Here is a 23,537-nt window from a genome sequence, read left to right on the forward strand (position 1 = left end):
AATGTGTAGGGCGTACAAACACTGACAAAGTTATCTCTCTTATAATTATGATTAAACGCCAAAATGATTCAAGGATGAAATAATTACAGGAGAAATAACAATATCTTAATTTGTAAGGACCTTTTTATGTTTGACGAATATTTTATACTGCATTGATTTACACTTGTACGGTTGTTTGTCCTGCTCAGTCGCATTTCTTAACGATTAAAATATTTTGTAACTCGTCAGAATGTCTTTGGTACTTGGAGATTCAATTTGATAGTTGATTTGAGTGTCTTGATATACCTATGTGTTGTGAACGTTTAAACATACAGTCATTCAAGTGTGTAAATGTCTTAAATGAAAGGACAAGAGGAAATGAAGCAGTTTGAAAAAAAAAACCTGAAACGTGGTCTATTTCTCGTTCATAAACATAGCTAATATTGTGAACAAAGGAATTACAATCTTTGAAAATGTGTTATTTTTCTGACTGCATTATGATAAGCTCTTATGCAACATCGCTATCTCCAAAATGATTTCTGTAAGCCACAACTTCTCTTCAACTTGAAAGGGGGAGAAACCTCGCCCACATCGTTTAACTTCATTCACCATGCAGTGCCATGTACGGTCGAATGTGCTCATAATCATTTCCACTGATTTCGGTAAATCTATCGTACTGTCAGGTGCCGTTCCCTGGGGCATAGTGCCTTGCATTTGTGAGGGGTAATGACAAGCAGAGCGTCTGATTAATTTGCTTCGGTTAAGTTAATTCATTCGTATATGATTTGTATATAGAGTATGTTTCTTTGGTATATAGGTGAGTCCCAATGGATTGATCGTTGTCAATTCGTATCATGTGTGGTGAATATTATGCGTGAGTGTATATAGGTGATTCGTGAACAATGTCATCAATTATTCGTATAGTGGTGGTTATTATTATACAACCCCTGTATGTACCGTGCAAGTTTGTAGGCGAAATGCTTTTTTTTTGGTTCTATTCAATTCAGTTTTACTATTTTTGCTCATCAAACAGTCCGAAGAGTAACAACGTGAGTTTTATACATTTAAATCCCATGCAGTCAGGTTCTTATGTATATACCGAATGTACAGCTTGCGGGATTAGCAGTGTTTTTGTTTGATTCCTTCACTTCAGTAAATTTAAAAAGAAGGGATCTCACACGATGGAATTCTCGTTTCATATCATAATCCACAATAGTTGAAATACTCAGACGACCATTTCCATTTCATCTCATTTTGAGTTATTGCACTCCCGTCTGGGGCCATTCAACTAAAAAGAATGTAAAACGCATGCATTTGTCGCAAGAAAAAGCTTTCCGTATTATAACCCACTCACATTACTTGTCGCAAACATCTGCATTATCAAAAAAAAAAATATGAATACATTACCGATTCAAGATATAATCTGCTTTCAAACGGGAATTTTTATGCAACAGTATTTATTCGGTGCATTACCAACGCCCTTATACAACAATGTTAACATCTCAACAGCAACATTCATTCTAATAATACAAGAACCAAAAAAATTCATCCTCCCCTCTACCGAACTGAACTACCCAAGTCAACAATTTCTTTTTATCAAGGTTCCATTTTGTTGAATGATTTACCAAAGGAACTGAAAAACTGCAAATCATTGCCGCATTTCATAAAGAATTTTAGACGCACTTTCGTACTTAATAGCAACATAGTTTTGTATATTCTGCCAGTATTTCACTGTCTTCTTTTTTCCTCCTTTAGCCTGCTTTGATTGTGTACCGTTTGTGTCCTATGTATTTTGTACCTATATAGGCCCTATTATTGTAAGTTGAAAAAGTCTTGTATTTACTTTGGGGCCTATTCCCAACCAGCCTGAAATACCTTAATTGGTCCCCCACAATGAATTTATTTATACTATGACTTGAAATGCAATGATCGTCTTTTTAATGTGGAAATAAATGAAATGAAATGATGGTATTTTTCTTGACAGAACTAACAGAGACGTATCACAGGTATCCTTCCATTACAATTCACCAAATCAGGAGACCAAACTCGTAAAAACAATCAGTAAACGATATGCATAAAATCACGACATCGACTTGTCACGGTGTTATAGCCCACCAGCACAATGACAGCGAATCTGCCGTCGGTCGAAAGCAAAGAAGTTATGTAATACGCACGAAGCTGCTTGACCTCACTCTCTTCCTCAATACAAGCGCACGAGATGTACGTTGTTTCTATATGTTATACCATATCATTGCAGTTTTCACATCAATTTCAATTCAGTTTTAGTGTATAGCCCACCAGCACAATGACATCGAATCTGCCGTCGGTCGGAAGCAAAGAAGTTATGTAATACAATGTACATATACGAAGCTGCTTGACCTCACACTCTTCCTCAATACAAGCGCACGAGAAGATGTACGTTCTTTCTATATGTTATACCATATCATTGCAGTTTTCACATCAACATACTGTTATTTTGTTTTACATGGAAAATATTCTCTTATATTCTGATAATAATCAGTATACCGGGCACTCGTTGATGCGCCAATTCCACATGACAAAATAATTATGTACTCAAGGCGCAGTAGGAAAAGTAAATTATGGAATACAAAAGTAATTACACACGCATGTACATAAAAATAAATGAAACAATAATGATGACAAAAAACAACAACTATAATCTGCATTTTGTATGCTCGAAAGCGGTTACGAACAAATGAGTCATGAGTGCAACTTTTCAAAAAAGTTAACATTCGAAGTGCAATGGATAGCCTGATTCAACTGATTCCACTGGTAAGGTACGTCTAGCATAGGTGGTTCAACAATGTTCTGATTTCAACGTTTGATCTCAAAATATATCCAGTGCATTTTCTTTAGATTTCGTTAAAGTTGCCTTATGTAATGTTTCAAATCATTGGTGCTTGTTAACAGCGGCAGACCCCTCTGCAGTTAGGCAATCGTGATACATCCCGATTTCATTCACACCCAGACTTTCAACCATTTCAACCCTAATCTATAAAATTCGTACTTTCTTCCAAAATAGAGATACTTTAATGGATTCATCGATCATGCCTCCTCCTGCACGAAGATAAAAATAAACATAAAATAGTGAGAAAAAAATCACACGGTCAAATAGAATAATTCCTAAGGAATACAAAACATAATATCGTTTCGTACACAATCAGTCTGCAATATTTGGATACACTGCCCTATGGGTTGCGGCGTCATAGAATCGATTAATCGTGAGAAATCGGCGAGTTTGCATACGTCATCGGCATGTAGGTTTACTTTTTGCCGCGTTACCTCTTTGTAATTACGATTGACAGCTTTTGTTTTCACGTTCATATTTTGCCCATGATCTTACTATTTCACGCTATTTGCAAATATTCACAGAAAATGTTTAACACAATATGATATTACTATTTCACGCTATTTGCATTCATCACACCCATATTCCTTCTTTATGACATTGTTTGTATATGATCCGATACGAAATATATTCAATAAATATATTCAATGTGTAAGCGCTGCCATAGGTCTACAATACAGCTTTATCAATACAGTCTTGGCAGAAAGTGTTACTAGTATACGAAATATAAAACTGAATATCACGCAGCCTCGACGCATGGTAAGTGGACGAGCCCGGGCAGAATCGGCCGACCATACGTTCATGACTATCATGACATTGTTACGCGCGAGTACAGACACGAACGCAAGAGCAGCTCTCGCTGCTGGGTGTATCGAAGCTGTGTTCGGATACAATGTACAGGTAGGGTTGTATATAAAAACGACAGAGAACAACCAAGCAACTTCTCAACTATGAGTGAGTGCATTCGCATTGGCGGATGAACAATATTGTCCATTCTCGTTCTTATGCGTAAAGGAATTGGGGGCATCGACAGTTCTCGGGAAATTGCGGAAGGAACGGGTTAAAGGACAAGTTCACCTTCATAAACATAAGGATTGAGAGAATGTAGCAATATTAGTAGAACACATCATTGAAAGTTTGAGGAAAATCAGACAATCCGTTCAAAAGTTATGAATTTTTGAAGTTTTTTTTGCAGTACCCGCTGGATGAGAAGACTACTGCAGTGTATGAATAACTTAGATGTCACATGCGTACAACAATATAAGGAAAATATAAAGAGAATTTCACAAAATTCCATCTTTTGAAAAAAGTACACATTCCCCTGACTCGTTACCGATAAATGTTATGGGTAATATTATTCCCCCTGCCTTTAGAAAGAGGCGAGTCAATTGCTCTTTTATTATGCGAAAAAAGTGAAAATATGTTGAATTTTCTTTTATATTTTCTTTATACTGTTGTACGCATATGACTCACAAGCTGTAGTAGTCTCCTCATCCAGCGGTTCCAACACAAAAATTTAAAAAATTCATAACTTTTGCATCGATTGTCCAATTTTCCTCAAACTTTCACTGATGTGTTCTACTAATATTGTTGCATTTTCTCAATCCTTATGTTTATGAAGGTGAACTTGTCCTTTAAAGTAAAGTGTATAGACCTATTATGTTATTGGTATATCTTGGGTTGATTTTAAGTACCTTTGTAATATAGACCTACATATATATGTTATTGGTATATCTCGGATAATTTTTTAGTACATTTGTAATACTAATTCTTAAACCAAGTACATACGTCTCTGCCATGTTCCTCGTATATCACTTGTGTTACCAATAAAAAAGACGATAAATAACGAAAATCCATATAACTCGGTTGCTATTTGTTGTATAGACATAGCTTGCTTGTATAACCGATACAGAGGAAAGCGATTTAAAAAAAAGTCGACTTTTCGCTGCCTTGTAGCTAAGCTGTATATGTACTGTATATAGTCCTATCTAGTCATTACAAGCATAGAATCATTAAAACTAAATAATTCGATAGATTCATTATCGATGATATATTCTCATTGTGTTTACAATGCTTTCTAACCTAACATATTATACCACACGTAACATATAGAAGATAAAAAATAAAGAGGAAAATAAAGAAATGCATAAAAGAACGTCATTCAAAATCATTTTTGTATATATATATAAATATATATCATTCTCCTCATCCATTCAGAAAAAAATAAAGAAATACCAACGAACGTCTTTACGTACATCGATGTTTGATGTATATTCCACGCATGTCCACCATTAAGAAAAAAAAATGAAGAAAAAAATGAAGAAGAAGACAAAGAAATATGAAAAAGCCCCTTATATCCAACGATCACGCGCACACAGCGCAACACATTCTCCGAAGAAGAAAATAAAGAGTAAAACAAAGAAATATAAAAGAACCCCTTGTATCCCACGACCACGCGCACACACACACAAAGAAAAAACATGCCCACATCAATCACACATCAACCACACATTACTCCACGCACACAACGCACACAACGCAACGCCAGACCAATACTAACGCATTCATGTACAATCTTCACACGGTCCTCACCAACCGAATCCAAACCACATCACACGTTATAACATATACAACCGTCACCAAGACATTTTCACCCATTCACTCAACACATCACCCAAAAAATTCTAAGTTCCAACATATGTCGGACTTAGACAAAATATCAACATCACATCACACGTTATAACATAGGACCGTCACCAAAAATTTCGGCCAATTTCTTAACTACAGCGTCTATGGAGAAATTCAAAGTCCAACTTTAACACAGGGCCTATGGAAAATGAACACCCCGATTCACCTACAACACGCGATTTCCCATAGGGCGTCACCATTTAGACTGCTATAACTACTCAGGTATGAGGTGCAGAAGGGGAACCCTGTATAGAGGTCCATATTTGCACCTTATAGGGTGTTGAATATAGGGTGCTGAATAAGAACCCCCAAAAATAGAACCCTAAATGGAGCCGCTGGTGTTACAACGATATGAACCAGAAAGGGTGCAAATTTGCACCTGAATTTTTGTTCACCCTATGGGGCGCAGAAAGGGAACCCAATGGAGGGGTGCAAATATGCACCATTATATGGTGTTAAATATAGGGTGCTAAATAAGCACCCCCAAAAATAGAACCCTAAATGGAGCCGCTGGTGTTACAACGATATGAACCCTATTGGGTGCAGAAAGGGAACCCAATAGAGGGGTGCAAATATGCACCATATAATAATTATGGTGTTAAATATAGGGTGCTAAATAAGCACCCCAAAAAATAGAACCCTAAATGGAGCCGCTGGTGTTACAACGATATGCACCCTCTAGGGTGCAAATTAGAACCGTAATTTCTCTGTGTGTACGCAAAGCCAGACTACGAGTTCTTTTCACTCAAAAGATCACCTATTTGCTGTACATGCACCCGATTAAATATAGTCCCTTCAAATTCCATTAGAAAAAAAACTCTCATCTTCCAACCCAAATGTAGTTTGTAGAGGAATTCATAATCATACTTTTGTACTCAATATCTGCAGCTATTCACTTTTGTTGTCATACTGCATTTCTGATTTTTAATTGATTTTTTCTTCATTTATTTTGGTATCTTTGGTACGATTTTGTGAAGCGGTCAGGGACATCCCATTTTATTTACAGGTATGAACCCTCTAGTTGTTACAAAGAAGAACCATAGGCCCTTATACTGTGACTAGAGCTATGAGACAAGCGGTACACGCACAACCACGTGACTTCAGGAGACAGCGCTATCTCGCACACTCACCCTTTTCTCGCTGTAAATCTCGAAAGATACAGTGGGCTCCCGTTATAACGAAGTCATCGGGACCGGCACTTTTACTTCGTTTTATCGAAATTTCGTCATAAATGAATAAACAAATAAAAAAATAGAGCGGATAATATTACGGCCTGAACTTTTACTTCGTTGTAAGCGGAACTTCGTTATAACCGTGTTCGTTATGACCAGTAGTGCACTGAATAAATCTATTGCATAATGACCTAAAATGTTAGACTCAGTAGATAACCTGTCTCTCTTGCAATCAAAATAATGGACGCAGGATTCCATTCCAGTGTGTGTAGCTGAGCGTTTTCGATGTAATTAACTAGACAACCAACTTTAAAGGGGATGGCTAGTAACTGATCAGTGGGAATCAGTGGGAATGCTGGGGGATGATTGTTCCAGTTCTTGTGAGATTCATTTAAGAGCACATTATATATCTATTGTTGTGTGAAAATTGATTCTGAAGCAAATAATTTTCACACAACAATAGATATATAATGTACTCTTAAATGAATAGCACAACAACTGGAACAATCATCCCCCAGCCTTCCCAGTGATCACTTACTAGCCATCCCCTTTAACATAATCATATTGACTTAACATAATCATATTGATGATTAGCCCGATGTTTATATAGTTTCCTCTATCTTTCTTCTTTGTCTTCCATTACGAATTCCATGTTTCTTGTGTAATGCATTGCAATTAATCTATGTTGATCTCAGGCTGATTATACAATCATTTTGGTGTATCAGAAGTTACTGTGTATTTACAATATCATATAGCATTTGTCAAGGGATCATTTTCAATAGGCCTACAATTATCATTTTGTGCTTCTAATGATTACGCCACAATCATACTTGATATTAGATATTTATGCAAATTTTGTAAATTCGATTTAGTGTTTAAAGCTCAAGTGAATAAAATAAACTAGATGCCTTAATAAGAAAGTCAGTTTGAATGTGATGATTTCAAATGTTGTATATTTTACCATCTTTTGTAAGGGGCAAAACAATCCTATCCCTTGGATAGAACAGAAAATGGAGGACCTGTACAGGGGAGTAACAAAATAATGCTTTCGGGGTGCAAACCCGCTGAAATAGTCCTCGATAACACTATACACATACAGGGAAACGGTCGATGAACACCGAACAATCTCTTGTTTAGTCCCAAGCTACTGACAGTCAGCGAACAGTACCAACCAGGCACGTGGTGCTATATACAAGAAGAACCAAATAATTATGCTAAATCTCGTAACCTCGGTTAATTAGTTCTGCTGGTATCATACCCGCATATACAGTCACTAAGAACAGACCCCCCCCCCCCCCCCACCAAACACACCCACACACTCAGACAACACGAAGTCATTGCTTCTTCTAAGCACAATGATGATGACAATTATAGCTTCTACGCATAGATATGCGAGAGGAGCCTACCATTACCAACACTCCAACACTGTCTGTTATCCAGTCTGCTTGCATTTGCATCAAGAAAGAAGAAAACGTTATCAATTTTCGTGTCCCAAGGATGTAAGCACCAAGTAAAAATCAGAGCATTAGCTACAGTCAGGATTGCGTTAAACAATAACCTAGAGTACAATTTATACCCAATCTAGCAGTCCTAAAACCTGTTCGACCTTACATTCAAGTTATAACATCTTTCACATATTCTTAATCTTTACAGACACAAACATTTGAGGTGGTTACGGTTCGTTATTCCGATGATTTGTTACTCCAGAAATTTTTTATTCCGAAGGATTAGTAATCAGAACATGAAGTAAGGTTCGTCATTCTGAAGGTTCGTTACTTCAGAGATTTCTTTTTTATTCCGAAGGTTCAGTAATCAGAATGATTATAAAGGTTAATTAATCCGAAGATAAAAAAGTAGGGTTCGTTATTTCGAAGTTTCGCTAATCCTATAGAATGAACTAAGGTTCGTAATTCCTAAGGTTCGTTAGTACGCACCCTCTTCCCCCCAACATTATTTCTTTTTCGGATTAATGAACCTTCAGAGTAACAAACATCACCCTATTTGAGAGAAGTGTTAGTCTACATTATCATACGCCCTACCTTCTTTCAGAATACGCGTTGGCGGAGGTGAAGGGCGCCCTCGTAATTTGTCAATGGGACCTCGTTTGGGTTCAAAGGTCACGGTGATGTCACTCCAGGTGAGCGTCAATCGCCGGTCGACAGGAATGGAACTCAAGCTGCTGTGGTATGCCATTGTCCTGAAGAGAGAAGCACACGATATATGATATGTCAAAGGCAGTTTAGGCCTCTTGGGAAAAAAAGGGAAGAATTCCTTTTTTAAATTCTTTATTCGAATTTCGTTCCATTTCATATCACAAAATTCACTTTCATAGAAACAAAAACAAAACATTATGCAAAGACAAACTGCATCATACACAGCATTGTACAAAATAATGTCAATCTTACACTATATAAAGACAAAATGCAGTGACACAAACATTGTGCAAAATAATGTCAAACTTACATTGTGACTCTTTTAACCAAAGAAAACGAAATCCGCTTTCTGTTTTTGTTTTTTTAACACACATATATTCTCGCAAAATGCCCGCAAAACGCGGACATGATAGATAGTTTGCTCTAAACAAACGAGTCATATTCCATTGCTTCTCAAAGGAAAAAAAAAAGAAATCGAGGCCATTTGCGAGAAACACATACGCACATGCACACACACACCACACACCACACACACACACACACACAAGGCTAACATGCACCTCCCCCCCACCCGCCCTAAATCCTTCAGCCCTCAGGTTTCATGTGAATTCACCCCAAAACACACCACATAAAGACACACACACACACACACACACACATATATATATATATATACACACACACACACAAGTATGTATGTATGTATATGATATATATATATATATATATATACAGTTAACTACTAAATTATTCATACCCCTCAGAAATTATTAGTTTTGAGCAGATTTCTTATAAGTGAAGGATGGAGTGCATGATGGTGATTGGGTGTTAACTTTTTACTTGTATTTGTCCTATATAAATTGACATTAATTCCAGTTTCATCTCATTTGCATAACAATAGAAATGTTGAGATATAACATCCAATCCCCCACCACTCAATCCTTCATTCTCATTTTGTAAGAAATTTGCTCAAAACTAAAAATTTGCCAGGGGTATGAATAATTTTGTTGTTAACTGTATATACATTATGATATACATAAAAATACATGCATATGCATATATGCATGTATGTATATATATATATATATATATATATATATATATATATATATACAGTATAGAAATGATGACGAAGTATAGGGTAGTAATGCATTTCAGTCCAACAGTGCTCTTTACTCAGACCAAATTTTCGACGCATACATACGTCTTCCTCATTGTCAACCCTGAGGAAGACGTATGTATATGCGTCGAAAATTTGGTCTGAATAAATAGCACTGTTGGACTGAAATGAATTACATTGTACTACCCTACTTCGTCGTCTTTACTGTACTGGTACCAACACGCGGACTACAAACATCAGTGTATATTATATATATATATATATATATATATATATATATATATATATATATATTGTATACGGATTCAGTAAGGTATATTCCTGAAGAACGCATATACACTCAGCAAAAAAAGAAAGTAAACACTTTTCAAAATTATCTTTCTCATAGACTATCTGGCTAAAGATGGTGTTTTATATACCATGTTAAAGGTAATTTAATTAGCTATCAACCTTGTAGGTCAATGAAAATGTTAACTTTACGCATGAGTGAACACATTCGTTTTTCTCTTCCAAGGCACAAAAGTAAAAATTGCAAAATGGACAAGTTGTTATTCAAGCGTATTTGCCCTCCCATATAATAACAAGAACAAAAGACAAATTTAACACAAAAGAAATGCAAATTAATTTGCAAAAATCAACCTATGATCTCAATAATGTCTCTGTAACCCTCAAAACATAAAGAAAGGCAAAAAATAATGGAGGAAACTGAAGAATCTTCTGTCAAATCCGCAGTCAAAAGACATAAGAGAAAATTATGGTAACAAAGAAAGTTAAATTTGAAACGTTATTTCAAATTAAGAAAATTTGAAATAATATTTGGATCCTGAATTTGTCTCGTGCATTCCTAAATTCCTTAATTAAAAAGTAAAGCGAAGAAATTCTGCCGATTTTATCACCTTTACGGCTTACTCCCTATGTCATTTAAAGTTTGATTTGATGGAAAATGCTTATGTTCCACCTTCAGTTTCCCCACTATGTTTTTGTTTTGAATATAAAGGGAAACAAGGGAACGTAAACTTATTTCTGCTGTTTCCTTCATGTCTCTCATTGCTTTAAATTGGTCTTTTGTTATCATTGCTATCTTGGAGGGCATTTGCAAATGAATTTCAATATGTCCAATTCTGCAATTTTTACTTTTCTGCCTTGGAGGACAAACACAAATGTGTTCACTTATGCGTAAAATTTCCCTTTGTATAAACCTACCAGGTTGATAGCCAATTAAATAATCTTTGATATGGTATATGACACATTGATTTTTATCTAAATCTTCTATGCAAAATCTTAACTGGAAAAAGAGTTTACTTTCTTTTTTTGCTGAGTGTATAAGTGAAGGAACCCGTCAAAACATCACTACCCTGCATTTCGCAGTTAAATGCAACGTGACGTTAAAAGATTACATGGATTCATAATTCCGTTCACAACAAGACGTAATTATTTAGGTGGTGTCATTATTTCTTTCATGTCACGAGAAGACATAATATAATTCATTCATTCATCCATTCTTTGACTGCTTCTATTTCTCTCTCTTTCACCTTCTCTCTCTCTCTCTCTCCCGAGAAGCCTGTTCTATACAAGTTTATAAGCTTTTTAGTAGATTTCGCCCACTCAAATTAGTAAGATCCAGCTAATTGCATCTATAGGCAGTTTAATTTTCGTTTCACTTCCCATTGCTATGTCATCGTGACGTCATATACCTTTAGGGCGGTGAGTTGGCTCAGTAGGGCGGTGAGTTGGCTCAACTGCCTCACGATCACGCGGCCCGGGTTCGAACCCGAGTCTGGACTGAGCAGTGTTGTGTGTAAGCATACCGTCCCCTCTATCAAGAGGCAAAACACTCTGTCCCTCGGATAGGACATAGAATGGAGGTCTCGTGTATGAGAGAGTAACAACTCATGCACGTAAAAGATCCCGCTTCATTCATTCATTCATTCGCAAAGAGCAGGGTTGTTTAACCCGGTGAAGTGGTCCCACCTCACATCCAACTGGACCCCATGGAAGACCAGCTTAACGTAGCTGAATATGGGCTATCCAGCCATCTTCTCAGATGGAAATGAACAAACAAACAAACAAACAAACCTTCAGAATGTATGTATGATAAGAAAGTATGTCAACTTCCTTTAAAATCGGTAATATTTATTTGTAACTGGAGTACAACTGAAGTGTTTGATCGCAAAACGATTTAACTTAGTTCTTGTCTATAAGTTCTGTATAGGTTGAGATATTAAAATGTGATAAAACCTGCGGGGGAAAAAAAGCATAAGATGAGAGTATGTACAACATTCTTTATTCATAATTTCAGAACTATTCCTTTTTGTGCAAGAAGTAAGGTACCAGCAGAAAGGGTTCATTGTGCTCCACTTGGTGATGGACTTCAAGATGCTTTTAAGAGGCGCTTAAACCATTTTTGTATCATACTCAACTGTATCATTGCGTGTTATTCTTCGCCAGTTATGTTGCAAAGTTTGTGTGTTTATTTCGCGTCATATTTATACTTGAAATTGGAAATGAATGGAAATTGAATTGACTTGAATTAAGTAATCCTAATTAAGTAAGGCTATATGGTCACAACTCAGAGCGACAACCAGGTAATTTGCAGCCTGCCCGGGCGCCACTCGAATTTAGGCAACGCCCAACGATTTTTGGAGAAGTCGAACGGGCTGTAATGCTCCAGCTATGCCCTGTCGATTTCCCCTCGGTTACAGTTATGCCGGTCGATTTTAGGTCAAAACTTGGCAAAATCTTGGATCTTCTCCGGGGAGTGATCGAACGATTACTCTATTACAGGAGGATCTCCCACCGGCCACCGGCCGATATACAGAAATCGCCCGGCGGCTGTATCATCAGAATTCTACGTGCTCCACTGGGTTACTGGCGGCGCAGCAGCCCGTCGGTCTCTGCCGGGTATATGTGATAGCCCCTTGGCCATCAAGAAACCATAGATTTGGTCATTTCTTGACTTTGTGGTTAATATCTGTATTGAATTCGTATAATGATATTCGTCACATGACAAAGACTGCATGGAATTATGTGCCGAGTTAATAAAGCCGGGTAGCCTTTCGTGAATTAACAAGAATTTTCCTTGAACCTTCTTTTCATTTGTAGATCAATTAGACAAAAGTTGAAAGTAAAAAATAAGAATAGTTGCAAAGCATTAACCTCAGTTGTAAAAGACACCAAAGATAAACGACATCAGATATAGTTTACAAGAATATATAAGAGCAAATAGAAGTGAAGTAGAAGTCAAAGACTGTAAAAGAATAGTCTGTGATTATTGCTAGAGTAAAGTGTTCCGAAATACCTTTCCTTGCTACGAAACTTTCATTTGATTTTCTTTCTCTTCAATGAAATTTCATGTTTTAATTAATATCCTTAATTTTTTCCACTTAATAGATAGATTAATACATAAACGAAACCATAATTATACTAAATCAACATTACAACCAAAACTTGTAGTTTACATCTCATCCGCTTCAAGTGCTTCTCCCTGTCTTCCCATGTCGCATGCTGAGTCTTCTTCTGAGTGGGCTATCAAGTCACCGCCTAGGTATACCTTGGCTGTATAGCTGCCTGTTTCTTCCTTCTTTCTTTCTTTCTTTTTTTGGGGGGGGGGGGGGAGGTTGGGGTGCCTTGAATTTGGGATGGGGGTTGCCTTGCCTCTTCCAGACAGCCCTGTCTCAATCCTCTCCCCCTCTGTAGTCCCTTGGTTTTCTTTTGTGTTGATTACAGCCAGCAGATTGAAAGAACACAGACCTACTACACGCATGGACTATGAACGGAGGTCCTCCTTTGATCCGACCTGCATCGCCGCCACCTGGGCCCCATTTCATACAAAGTTGATATGATAGCAACTCTTGCTGGGATGGCAATTGTCATAGCAACGACAAGAATCCAGCTTCCTGATTGGCTGTTGCTATTGGAAGTCGTCATTCCAGCAAGAGTTGCTGTTCGAATATATTTTATGAAATGGGGCCCAGGTGCATCCTGACGAGTACATTCAGATGTTTGGACAATGGCGACTGTGTAATCGTTCATTGTCACTGACAAAAGAACCGTTTCCCTCATGTCGGTTTTATTTTGCTGAGGTGCCTTTCAGACTTAACTGCCTTTGGAAATCGACAGTGATTGATGATGGGTAGCAGCAAACCTCAAATTTCGTGTCACAAAATCATTAGTAATTATAGGACTGAAGTGGACGCTTGTGGACGCGCATGGTAACGTTGTTTAACGGTAAGACATACATGTCGTCTACCATTACTGTCCATGTTCACTTTGAAACAATGTGCAAAAAATGGATAAAATTAGATTACAAATTACAACCAACCTGACGAAATACTTACTTTCTCTCGTAAAGTACCTGCGTTTCGCAAATAAAGTCAACTGAACGATGATTTCCCAATGTATACTACAACTGCACAAACATTTTCTTGATTTAAGAGAGTTATTATCTTCTGCCCATGTAGTTTTTAGATATCTCAAAGCGTCCTCTTGTTTTTACTCCAGGCTGGCTGTCGGTGATGCGTGATGAGATCAGAGCAGGGAAGCATCTTTAATATGTTATTGTTACACTTACGTCCCTGTGTAGTAGGTCCATGCTCCAGGGTATAATACTAGAGAATGTTCTCTTTTGTTAAAACACCTGGGTACCACCTGTAGTTATGTGCATAACTTCTCGGCGGCGCCAGACATGCCTTCTAACATCTAAGGAGAGCAGTATTTCTTTATTCACCTGTAACACCTCCCTGCTTTTACTACGCATTTTCGAAATGCACATAGTTTCCAGTTTCATTGTTTTTTCCCTTCCACAGATAAAAATCAAGTTTAGCTGCTCATGTTCAACACATATCTATGTAGATAAAATGAAAGTGTTGAGTGGAAACGTGTATAAAGAAGACGCGTAGGGAGTGCCTTTACATATACTTTACTTTCGCTATTCATGTGGGGGAGCAGGAAGAAAAATGATACACTAAGCGTAAACGTGCTTAGTTGTGTGCAGAGGCCTATACAGTGGCGTATCTAGGGAAAACGGCGGCCGGGGCAAGCGCGAAAATTGCGCCCCTAATTTCTGAAAAAGTGTTCAACCCCAACCCCAGGGTTTGATGGTTAGGGTTAGGATTAGGATTAGGGTTAGGTTTAGGGATAGGGTCCCCGATAGATTTTTAGTTTCCCCAATCTGTGCCGTCTAAAAAAAACACGCATCCCGGTAGGGACTTTAAACAAAGTCTACATGATATGCTTTTTTTTTAAGCACTTAAAAGGGGTCTTTTGAGGGTGATTTAAATGTAGCGAATTTTGATAAATTTTGGCGAGCGAGCCGAAAATTTTTGTATTTCAGCTTACAAAACATGGAATTCTTGCCATTTTTTGCTTATCAAATCTTACAATTCTAATCAAGATATAGTGACGGCCTTATAGATAACGATTTATACCAACAAACTGAGGACTTTAAAAAAACACTCTAAATTAGTGCGCGCGAGTGAGCCGAAATTTGTATATTTCTGCGTCATCATCACGTTTTGTTCTTATCTCTGTTTTGATAAATTTTGGCGAGCGAGCGCAGCGAGCGAGCCGAAAATTTTTGTATTTCAGCTTACAAAACATGGAATTCTTGTCATTTTTTGCTTATTAAATCTTACAATTCTAATCAAGATATAGTGACGGCCTTATAGATAACGATTTATACCAACAAACTGAGGACTTTAAAAAAATACTCTAAATTAGTGCGCGCGAGTGAGCCGAAATTTGTATATTTCTGCGCCATCATCACGTTTTGTTCTTATCTCTCTTTATATATATATATACATATATATATATATATTTTGGCGAGCGAGCGCGGCGAGCGAGCGCAGCGAGCGAGCCGAAAATTTTTGTATTTCAGCTTACAAAACATGGAATTCTTGTCATTTTTTGCTTATTAATCAATTCTAATCAAGATATAGTGACGACCTTATAGATAACGATTTATACCAACAAACTGAAGCCGAAATTTGTATATTTCCGCGTCATCATTACGTTTTGTTCTTATCGTTTTTGATTTGTTTTTTTTGCGCCCCCCCCCCCCGTATGTTCGAAACCGTTGGCGTCCTCTTTTGATCCAATCGGCGATCGCCTTCAGAACGAAAGAAATTGCAGCCGCTGCTCAGTGAAACATTTTGCCTGCTAAATATTAAATGACATGTGTGAGCACAATAGACATTGTCATTTTGTCCGCGTCATCGTCACGTTTTGGTCTTATCTTTTTCTTCCTTTTTTTGATAAATTTTGGCGAGTGAGCGCAGCGAGCGAGCCGAAAATTTTTATATTTCAGCTTACTAAACATGGAACTCTTGTCATTTTTTGCTCATTAAATCTTACAATTCTAATCAAGATATGACATAGTGACGGCCTTATAGATAACGATTTATACCACCAAACTGAGGACTTGAAAAAACACTCTAATAGTACGAGCGAGTGAGCCGAAATTTTTATATTTCTGCGTCATCATTGCGTTTTGTTCCTATCTTGTTTGATTTGGGGGTTTTTTTGCGCCCCCCCCCCCCCTGTATGTTCGAAACCGTTGGCGCCTTTTGATCCAATTGGCGATCGCTTCAGAACGAAAGAAATTGCAGCCGCTGCTCAGTGAAACATTTTGCCTGCTAAATATTAAATAACATGTGTGAACACAATAGACATTGACATTTTGTCCGCGTCGTCATCAAGTTTTGTTCTTGCCTTCTTTTATATATATATTTGGCGAGCGAGCGCAGCGAGCGCGCCGAAAATTTTTGTATTTCAGCTTACGGAACATGGAATTCTTGTGTGAACACAATAAACATTGTCATTTTGTCCGCGTCATCATCATGTTTTGTTTTTATCTTGTTTGATTTGGTTTTCTGCCCCTCCCCCACCATTCTCCCTCCCCCCCCCCCTTCCGGGCGAGTTTTTTTTTTTCTTCTTCTTCTTCTTCTTCGTTTTTTTTTTCTTCTTTTCTTCGCTTTTTTTTTCGTTTTTTGCGCCCCCAAGGAGTGGCGCCGGGGGCCCGTGCCCCCCTTGCCCCCCCCCTAGATACGCCACTGGGCCTATACAATCTATATGTATTGTATTCTGAGGACAGAGCACTCAGAATGACACGTTGAGTGTCTGGTTCAAGTGTTCGTCACGACAACCTTCGCACCTTTCATGTTTCTGCTCCGGTGAGTCTCGTCACCTTCGACGTTACTTTTTTCCTTTGTCTGTCTTTCCCTTTCTCTCTTTCTTTCTTCAGTCCATTTTCATTACAAAAACTCCCTAAGAATGCAAAAAGATGTATTTCCCTTTAATTTCAGTTGTTGTTTTTTCGGGGGGTGGAGGGGGGGGGTAACAATTGCAGCCTCGTGGTGTTCATGAAGGCTTTCTCAACAGCCAAGGTCTCAGAGTTTTTGAAAGAAGTCACCGAATGCCATATCAAGCTGCAGCGACATTATTGCCTGAAGAGCAAATAGGGCTATACGATGTATCTTTACTTACAGACTGGTAACGAAGCATCTCATTCACCTATTCCCTCCAACCATGGACCTATTACACATGGACTAGAAACGAAGGTCCCTCTTTGATCCCATCCTCACCGCCGCCACCCAATTATGTGCATCTTAATGAGTACATTCAGGTGATTGGAAAATGACGATTGTGTAATCGTGTTTCCCTCATTGCGGTCTTATTTAGCTGAAGTGCCTTTTCAGACTCAACTGCCTTTGAATAAACACCGATGAAAGAGAGCAGCAAACCCGAAAACATGACAGTTTTCCTGTCACAAAATTGAAAATTACTGAAGTGGACACTTCTGGACAAGCATGACGTAACATGGCTTAATGGTAGGACATCCCGGTTACTGTCCATGTTTACTCTAGAACAATGTGCGAAAAATGGGGAAAATTAGATTTCAAATCACAACCAACCTGCCAAAATAATTGATTTCTCTCGTAAAGTACGCGCATTTCACAAATGAAATTACTTGAGCGATAATTTCCCAATGTACACTACAACTGCACATGCATTTTCTTAATTCAAGAGAATTATACTATCTTCTGCGCATGTACTTTTTAGATTTCTCAAAGCGTCGTCATGTTTTTATCCAGGCTGGCTGTCGTCGGTTATGATAAGATCAATGCAGGAAAGCATGTTTAATATGCTTTTGTGCCACCAGTGGCGTATCTAGGGGAAACGGCGCCCGGGGCAAGCGTGAAAATTGCGCCCCTATTTCTGAAAAAGTGTTCAACCCCAACCCCATCCCGGTAGGGACTTTAAACAAAGTCTACATGATATGCTTTTTTCAAGCACTTAAAATGTGTCTTTTGAGGGTGATTTAAATGTAGCGAATTTTGATAAATTTTGGCGAGCGAGCGCAGCGAGCGAGCCGAAAATTTTTGTATTTCAGCTTACAAAACATGGAATTCTTGCCATTTTTTGCTTATCAAATCTTACAATTCTAATCAAGATATAGTGACGGCCTTATAGATAACGATTTATACCAACAAACTGAGGACTTTAAAAGAATACTCTAAATTAGTGCGCGCGAGTGAGCCGAAATTTGTATATTTCTGCGTCATCATCACGTTTTGTTCTTATCTCTCTTTTATATATATATATATATAAATTTTGGCGAGCGAGCGCAGCGAGCGAGCCGAAAATTTTTGTATTTCAGCTTACAAAACATGGAATTCTTGTCATTTTTTGCTTATTAAATCTTACAATTCTAATCAAGATATAGTGACGGCCTTATAGATAACAATTTATACCAACAAACTGAGGACTTTAAAAGAATACTCTAAATTAGTGCGCGCGAGTGAGCCGAAATTTGTATATTTCTGCGTCATCATCACGTTTTGTTCTTATCTCTCTTTTATATATATATTTATAAATTTTGGCGAGCGAGCGCAGCGAGCGAGCCGAAAATTTTTGTATTTCAGCTTACAAAACATGGAATTCTTGTCATTTTTTGCTTATTAAATCTTACAATTCTAATCAAGATATAGTGACGGCCATATAGATAACAATTTATACCAACAAACTGAGGACTTTAAAAAAATACTCTAAATTAGTGCGCGCGAGTGAGCCGAAATTTGTATATTTCTTCGTCATCATCACGTTTTGTTCTTATCTCTCTTTTTTATAATAATATATATAAATTTTGGCGAGCGAGCGCAGCGAGCGAGCCGAAAATTTCTGTATTTCAGCTTACAAAACATGGAATTTTTGTCATTTTTTGCTTATTAGATCTTACAATTCTAATCAAGATATAGTGACGGCCTTATAGATAACGATTTATACCACCAAACTGAGGACTAGAAAAATACTCTAAATTAGTACGAGCGAGTGAGCCGAAATTTGTATATTTCCGCGTCATCATTGCGTTTTGTTCTTATCTTGTTTGATTTGGGGTTTTTGTTGCGCCCCCCCCCCCCCCCGTATGTTCGAAACCGTTGGCGCCTTTTGATCCAATTGGCGATCGCTTCAGAACGAAAGAAATTGCAGCCGCTGCTCAGTGAAACATTTTGCCTGCTAAATATTAAATGACATGTGTGAACACAACAGACATTGTCATTTTGTCCGCGTCATCAAGTTTTGTTCTTCTTTTTTATATATATTTGGCGAGCGAGCGCAGCGAGCGCGCCGAAAATTTGTGTATTTCAGCTTACGAAACATGGAATTCTTGTGTGAACAAAATAAACATTGTCATTTTGCCCGCGTCATCATCATGTTTTGTTTTTATCTTGTTTGATTTGGTTTTCTGCCCCCCCCCCCCCATCATTCTCCCTCCCCCCCCCCCCCCCCTTCCGGGCGAATTTTTTTTTTCTTCTTCTTCTTCTTCTTTTTTCTTTTCTTCTTTTTCTTCTTCGTTTTTTTTTTTCTTCTTTTCTTCGCTTTTTTTTTTTCGTTTTTTGCGCCCCCAAGGAGTGGCGCCCGGGGCACGTGCCCCCCTTGCCCCCCCCCCCCTAGATACGCCACTGTCAGTGCCACTTTTGACAGAAACAGGTGCATGAATTAATCAACGAGCGATGAACGTCCATGACTGTGCAGTAGGTCCATGCTCTAACTTAGTAAATCAGGCAGGAAATTCACTCAGTTGTTGCTCTGTACCAAGGCAACCCTCCGGCAAACTTTGTGGCTCTTATGGACAACTTTTGTGAACTAACCATTCATAAAAGTAGTTAAATGCATCACCGGAACGGTTTATTGGCGAGACGCGAATTACTCTTTGAATACGGAAAATCTATCGAGTCATGTAAAATTTACTAGTACAGGGGCCAAACGGTTTACTGTTTGGATTTAAGAAAATTGAAAACTTACGGTTCAATGGTGGGTTGGCGGTGACTTTTTTCCCATGTATTCACCTTTTGCTCAATTCTAGTTTTCTAGAAAAATTATGCCCATTTTTTTCTTTACTTGGAGATTTTCCCTTTAAATTCGCCTGATCCTCTGCCAACTGAAGTTACATGAATTTAGCCATCAAGTGTTTTATAAGACGCAGCTTGTGTAATGAACTATTCGGTAACTTATCGCGGCCATCAAATTTTATCGCAGGTATTGATTACGTGGATTCCAGCGATTGCTATATATGGTTTGTAACTTTGCTGTTGTTATTGTTTTCGAGGTTGTCTGTCATGGTTTGATAATTCCTATCTCTCGTGTAAACAGGGTTATGTCTAACCCCGGGCGCTCCTGCACACATTATTGTAACTTCGCGTTCGGGCTGCATGGTCGCAGTGAGGTTATGACAGTATAGACTGGCCGAAACACATGTCAGAAAAGAACGATTTCAAAAGCTATATTCAAAAATGACAATGAAGAACAAGGCCTACCTTTTTGCTGTGCGCACACTCTCCCGTGTGTCGACGTCCACAATTTTAATAGGTGATTCAACTCAGAATGCACGCCTCTTCAGTGCGTCCGAGCAAGGAGGTACGAGGTTGCTTTGACAATGCGAAGTGTCTCTCCCCTTCCAGCCGCACAGAGAGTGACTCTATGAAATGTCCCGCTTTGCTTTGTCGGTCGGGTGACTTTCACCTACACCATATTAACCATACAGACAGAAATAGTCGGTGTACAAAGTACTGTATATCATTGTCTACTTTTTGGCATTGGTGGCGCCATTTGAATGCAAAAGCTAAATTGCAATCTTGTCATTGTTTTCAATAGAACTTTCCAACTATAGGTTTTCCCATCCATTTTCGCACTTTTGTCATTCAATTTCAAAGATTTAGTATTCAACTTCGTCCCGAGAAGCGCATGGAACGCAAATCCTAACTTCAATTTCATAAATTGTCATTGTAATTCGTTTTTCGTCAAACATTTTCAAAAGACATAGCATTCGAAATCGTCAATAATTGTCATTCAAATTCATCCCTCCCGCTGACGGATCGCAGAATGTGAAGATCAAATTCGTTTTTGTTCACGCAATTTCATGAATTTTTCATTCAAATTAGCAAGATGTTGTCGGTTCTTTATTTTGAGGGTGAACCAACTTTAAGCCGACATATTTTTACTTTTTCTCGTAAATTGTATGGGAAAGCAGCGAACATAATTATGTTATCCATTCTTTGACATTAAACAGGCTACAATTCTACACTTAAAATTTTGTCTTTAATCATGTTTGCCTAGAAATCGTTTGTCAGTGTTTTCGCATGCGTGACGGTACGTCTGTTTGTATCAGTGTGTACTCGGATTGCTTGTGTGTGTGTGTCTGTATCTGTGGTTCTGTGTGTGTGTGTGGGGGGGGGGCGGAGGGGCTTGTGTGTATGTTAACTCCTGAATGTAAAATGTGAACGGTTACAGAAAAAAATACATGAATGACAGGGAAATCACATCGGATAGAGATATGAGACGAATATGAATGAAAATTTAACGAAAATGATTGACAAAAGACGAAATCGATCCTGTTGTTTTGAGTGCTGCGAGTGAGACTGACGAATTTGAACTGTAAGTGACGAAAATGTATGCAAATTGACTAAATTGAATGGATTTTATTCCAAAATGGACGACGAAAGACGAATTTGAAAGTAAGATTGGCCTATTCCCGACATCCCGCAACGAAATTGAAGTAAGAATTTGTGAAATTGAAAGAAAAAAAGTTTGAAAAGGAATGGGAAAACCCATATAGGAAATGAAATGTGAACAAACGACGCTTGGTGTGTGGTGGTGATTGGTGACACGACAAATTTCGACTAATTTGAAATCTTTGGGAAGGCACTTTATGCTCTTTGCCTAGACCTTCTGAGGAGATTTCAGGTCATCAACCCCATGGGTCGGAGTCATAACCTGTTTAAAAAAAAGAAAAAAAAAGAAAGAAAGAATGACTCTGGGGTTTTTTTTTGTTTTCTTTTGTTTTCGATAAGTAAACATGATGTATGTTTTGCCCATTTTCATTTTTCTCCCCTCTTTTAAGGCTGTCTTATCTTTAAGCTATATGCTTATTTGACTACAGTCTTCTGCATTCACACTCCTAATACATGCGCCATAATTCAGTCAGATCATTTGATTCACTATATCCCGAGTGGTTCCCAATTGACGTGTTCTCTTATTCTTTTCTTCAATCTGTACGCATATATCTCAATTATGTTCGGATGTACACACTGTATGTTTTATTGTCTTGAAAACAAAAAAGAAATGGCTGTATTTAATTTGATATATACATTCCATGCAGAAGATTCCTAATAAATTCATTTAATACAATAATTTCATGCATGTGATTTCCTACATGAAAAAAAGATGGAAAATAAATGTTATACAAACTTGAACTTGAACTTGAACTTGAATTCAATTTAATTTAAAAGGACCCACTTCACTTTTCGTAAAGAGTAGGAATTACCTGGGTAATACCTTTTATCAGAATAAACACACAAAACCGGCTGATTAGATACTCGGATTGCGAGGTCTAGACCAGTCACAATCACTGAGTTGACTTTTCCTTACCCAAGGAAACCAGGGGGTGTCTCACAAAGCTCGAAAAACAACCCTAAGTTTAATTCAACTGATCGTAGCATGATTACGGACAATTTGGGGTCAATCAGTCCTCAGAAGTAAAGAAATTGTTTCACTATATCATTTCACAAGGCGGGCTTGCGTGGAGTTGCGTAGTGCTGCGTAGAGACCACGTCGAGCTTACGCTACCCGACGCTGCGCTTACGTACCAATGACGCGGAGCGATGCAAATGGGTACTGGGTACGAAAAAAAAATACACAAACAAACAATCAAAAAACGATTTTTTCCCCCTTGTACTTTCGGCGTATAGGGCACCTGACACACACACACACACACACACACAAACAAATAAACAAACAAATGCTAATAAAAAGTATGCAGTTTACAGGCGAGTCTACCCAACACTACGCTATACTGTACGACATGCCTATGCAATAGTGCGCCATCCACTCCGACGAAAAATTATTTGAGGCCGGATCATAGGATTTACCCAAATACTTCTTTACCTCATACTTATCAGCATCTCTTGCTTCCGTTCTTTTTTTTCTCTCTTCTTCTTCTTCTTTTCATGAGTACACTGCCTGTTTCGGCGTAGTCAGTGCGCAACGCATTTTTTTTTTTT

At 38.0% G+C, this 23,537-nt stretch overlaps 1 protein-coding gene across 1 annotated transcript in view; it reads right to left on the reverse strand.

Moving 5' to 3' along the window:
- Positions 1-8,901, reverse strand: part of LOC139726882 (protein white-like) — a 46,040-nt gene extending 37,139 nt beyond the window's left edge. Inside the window, exon 1 of the mRNA XM_071637876.1 lies at positions 8,748-8,901. Coding sequence (XP_071493977.1) covers positions 8,748-8,901 — 154 coding nt within the window. The remainder of the gene's footprint in view (positions 1-8,747) is intronic.
- Between the last annotated feature and the right edge of the window lie 14,636 nt (positions 8,902-23,537).

The sequence above is a fragment of the Diadema antillarum genome, unplaced genomic scaffold (assembly GCF_040938485.1).
Source record: "Diadema antillarum isolate AM-2024a unplaced genomic scaffold, OU_Dant_1.0 seq00000103_RagTag, whole genome shotgun sequence".
Taxonomy (NCBI): Eukaryota; Metazoa; Echinodermata; class Echinoidea; order Diadematoida; family Diadematidae; genus Diadema; species Diadema antillarum.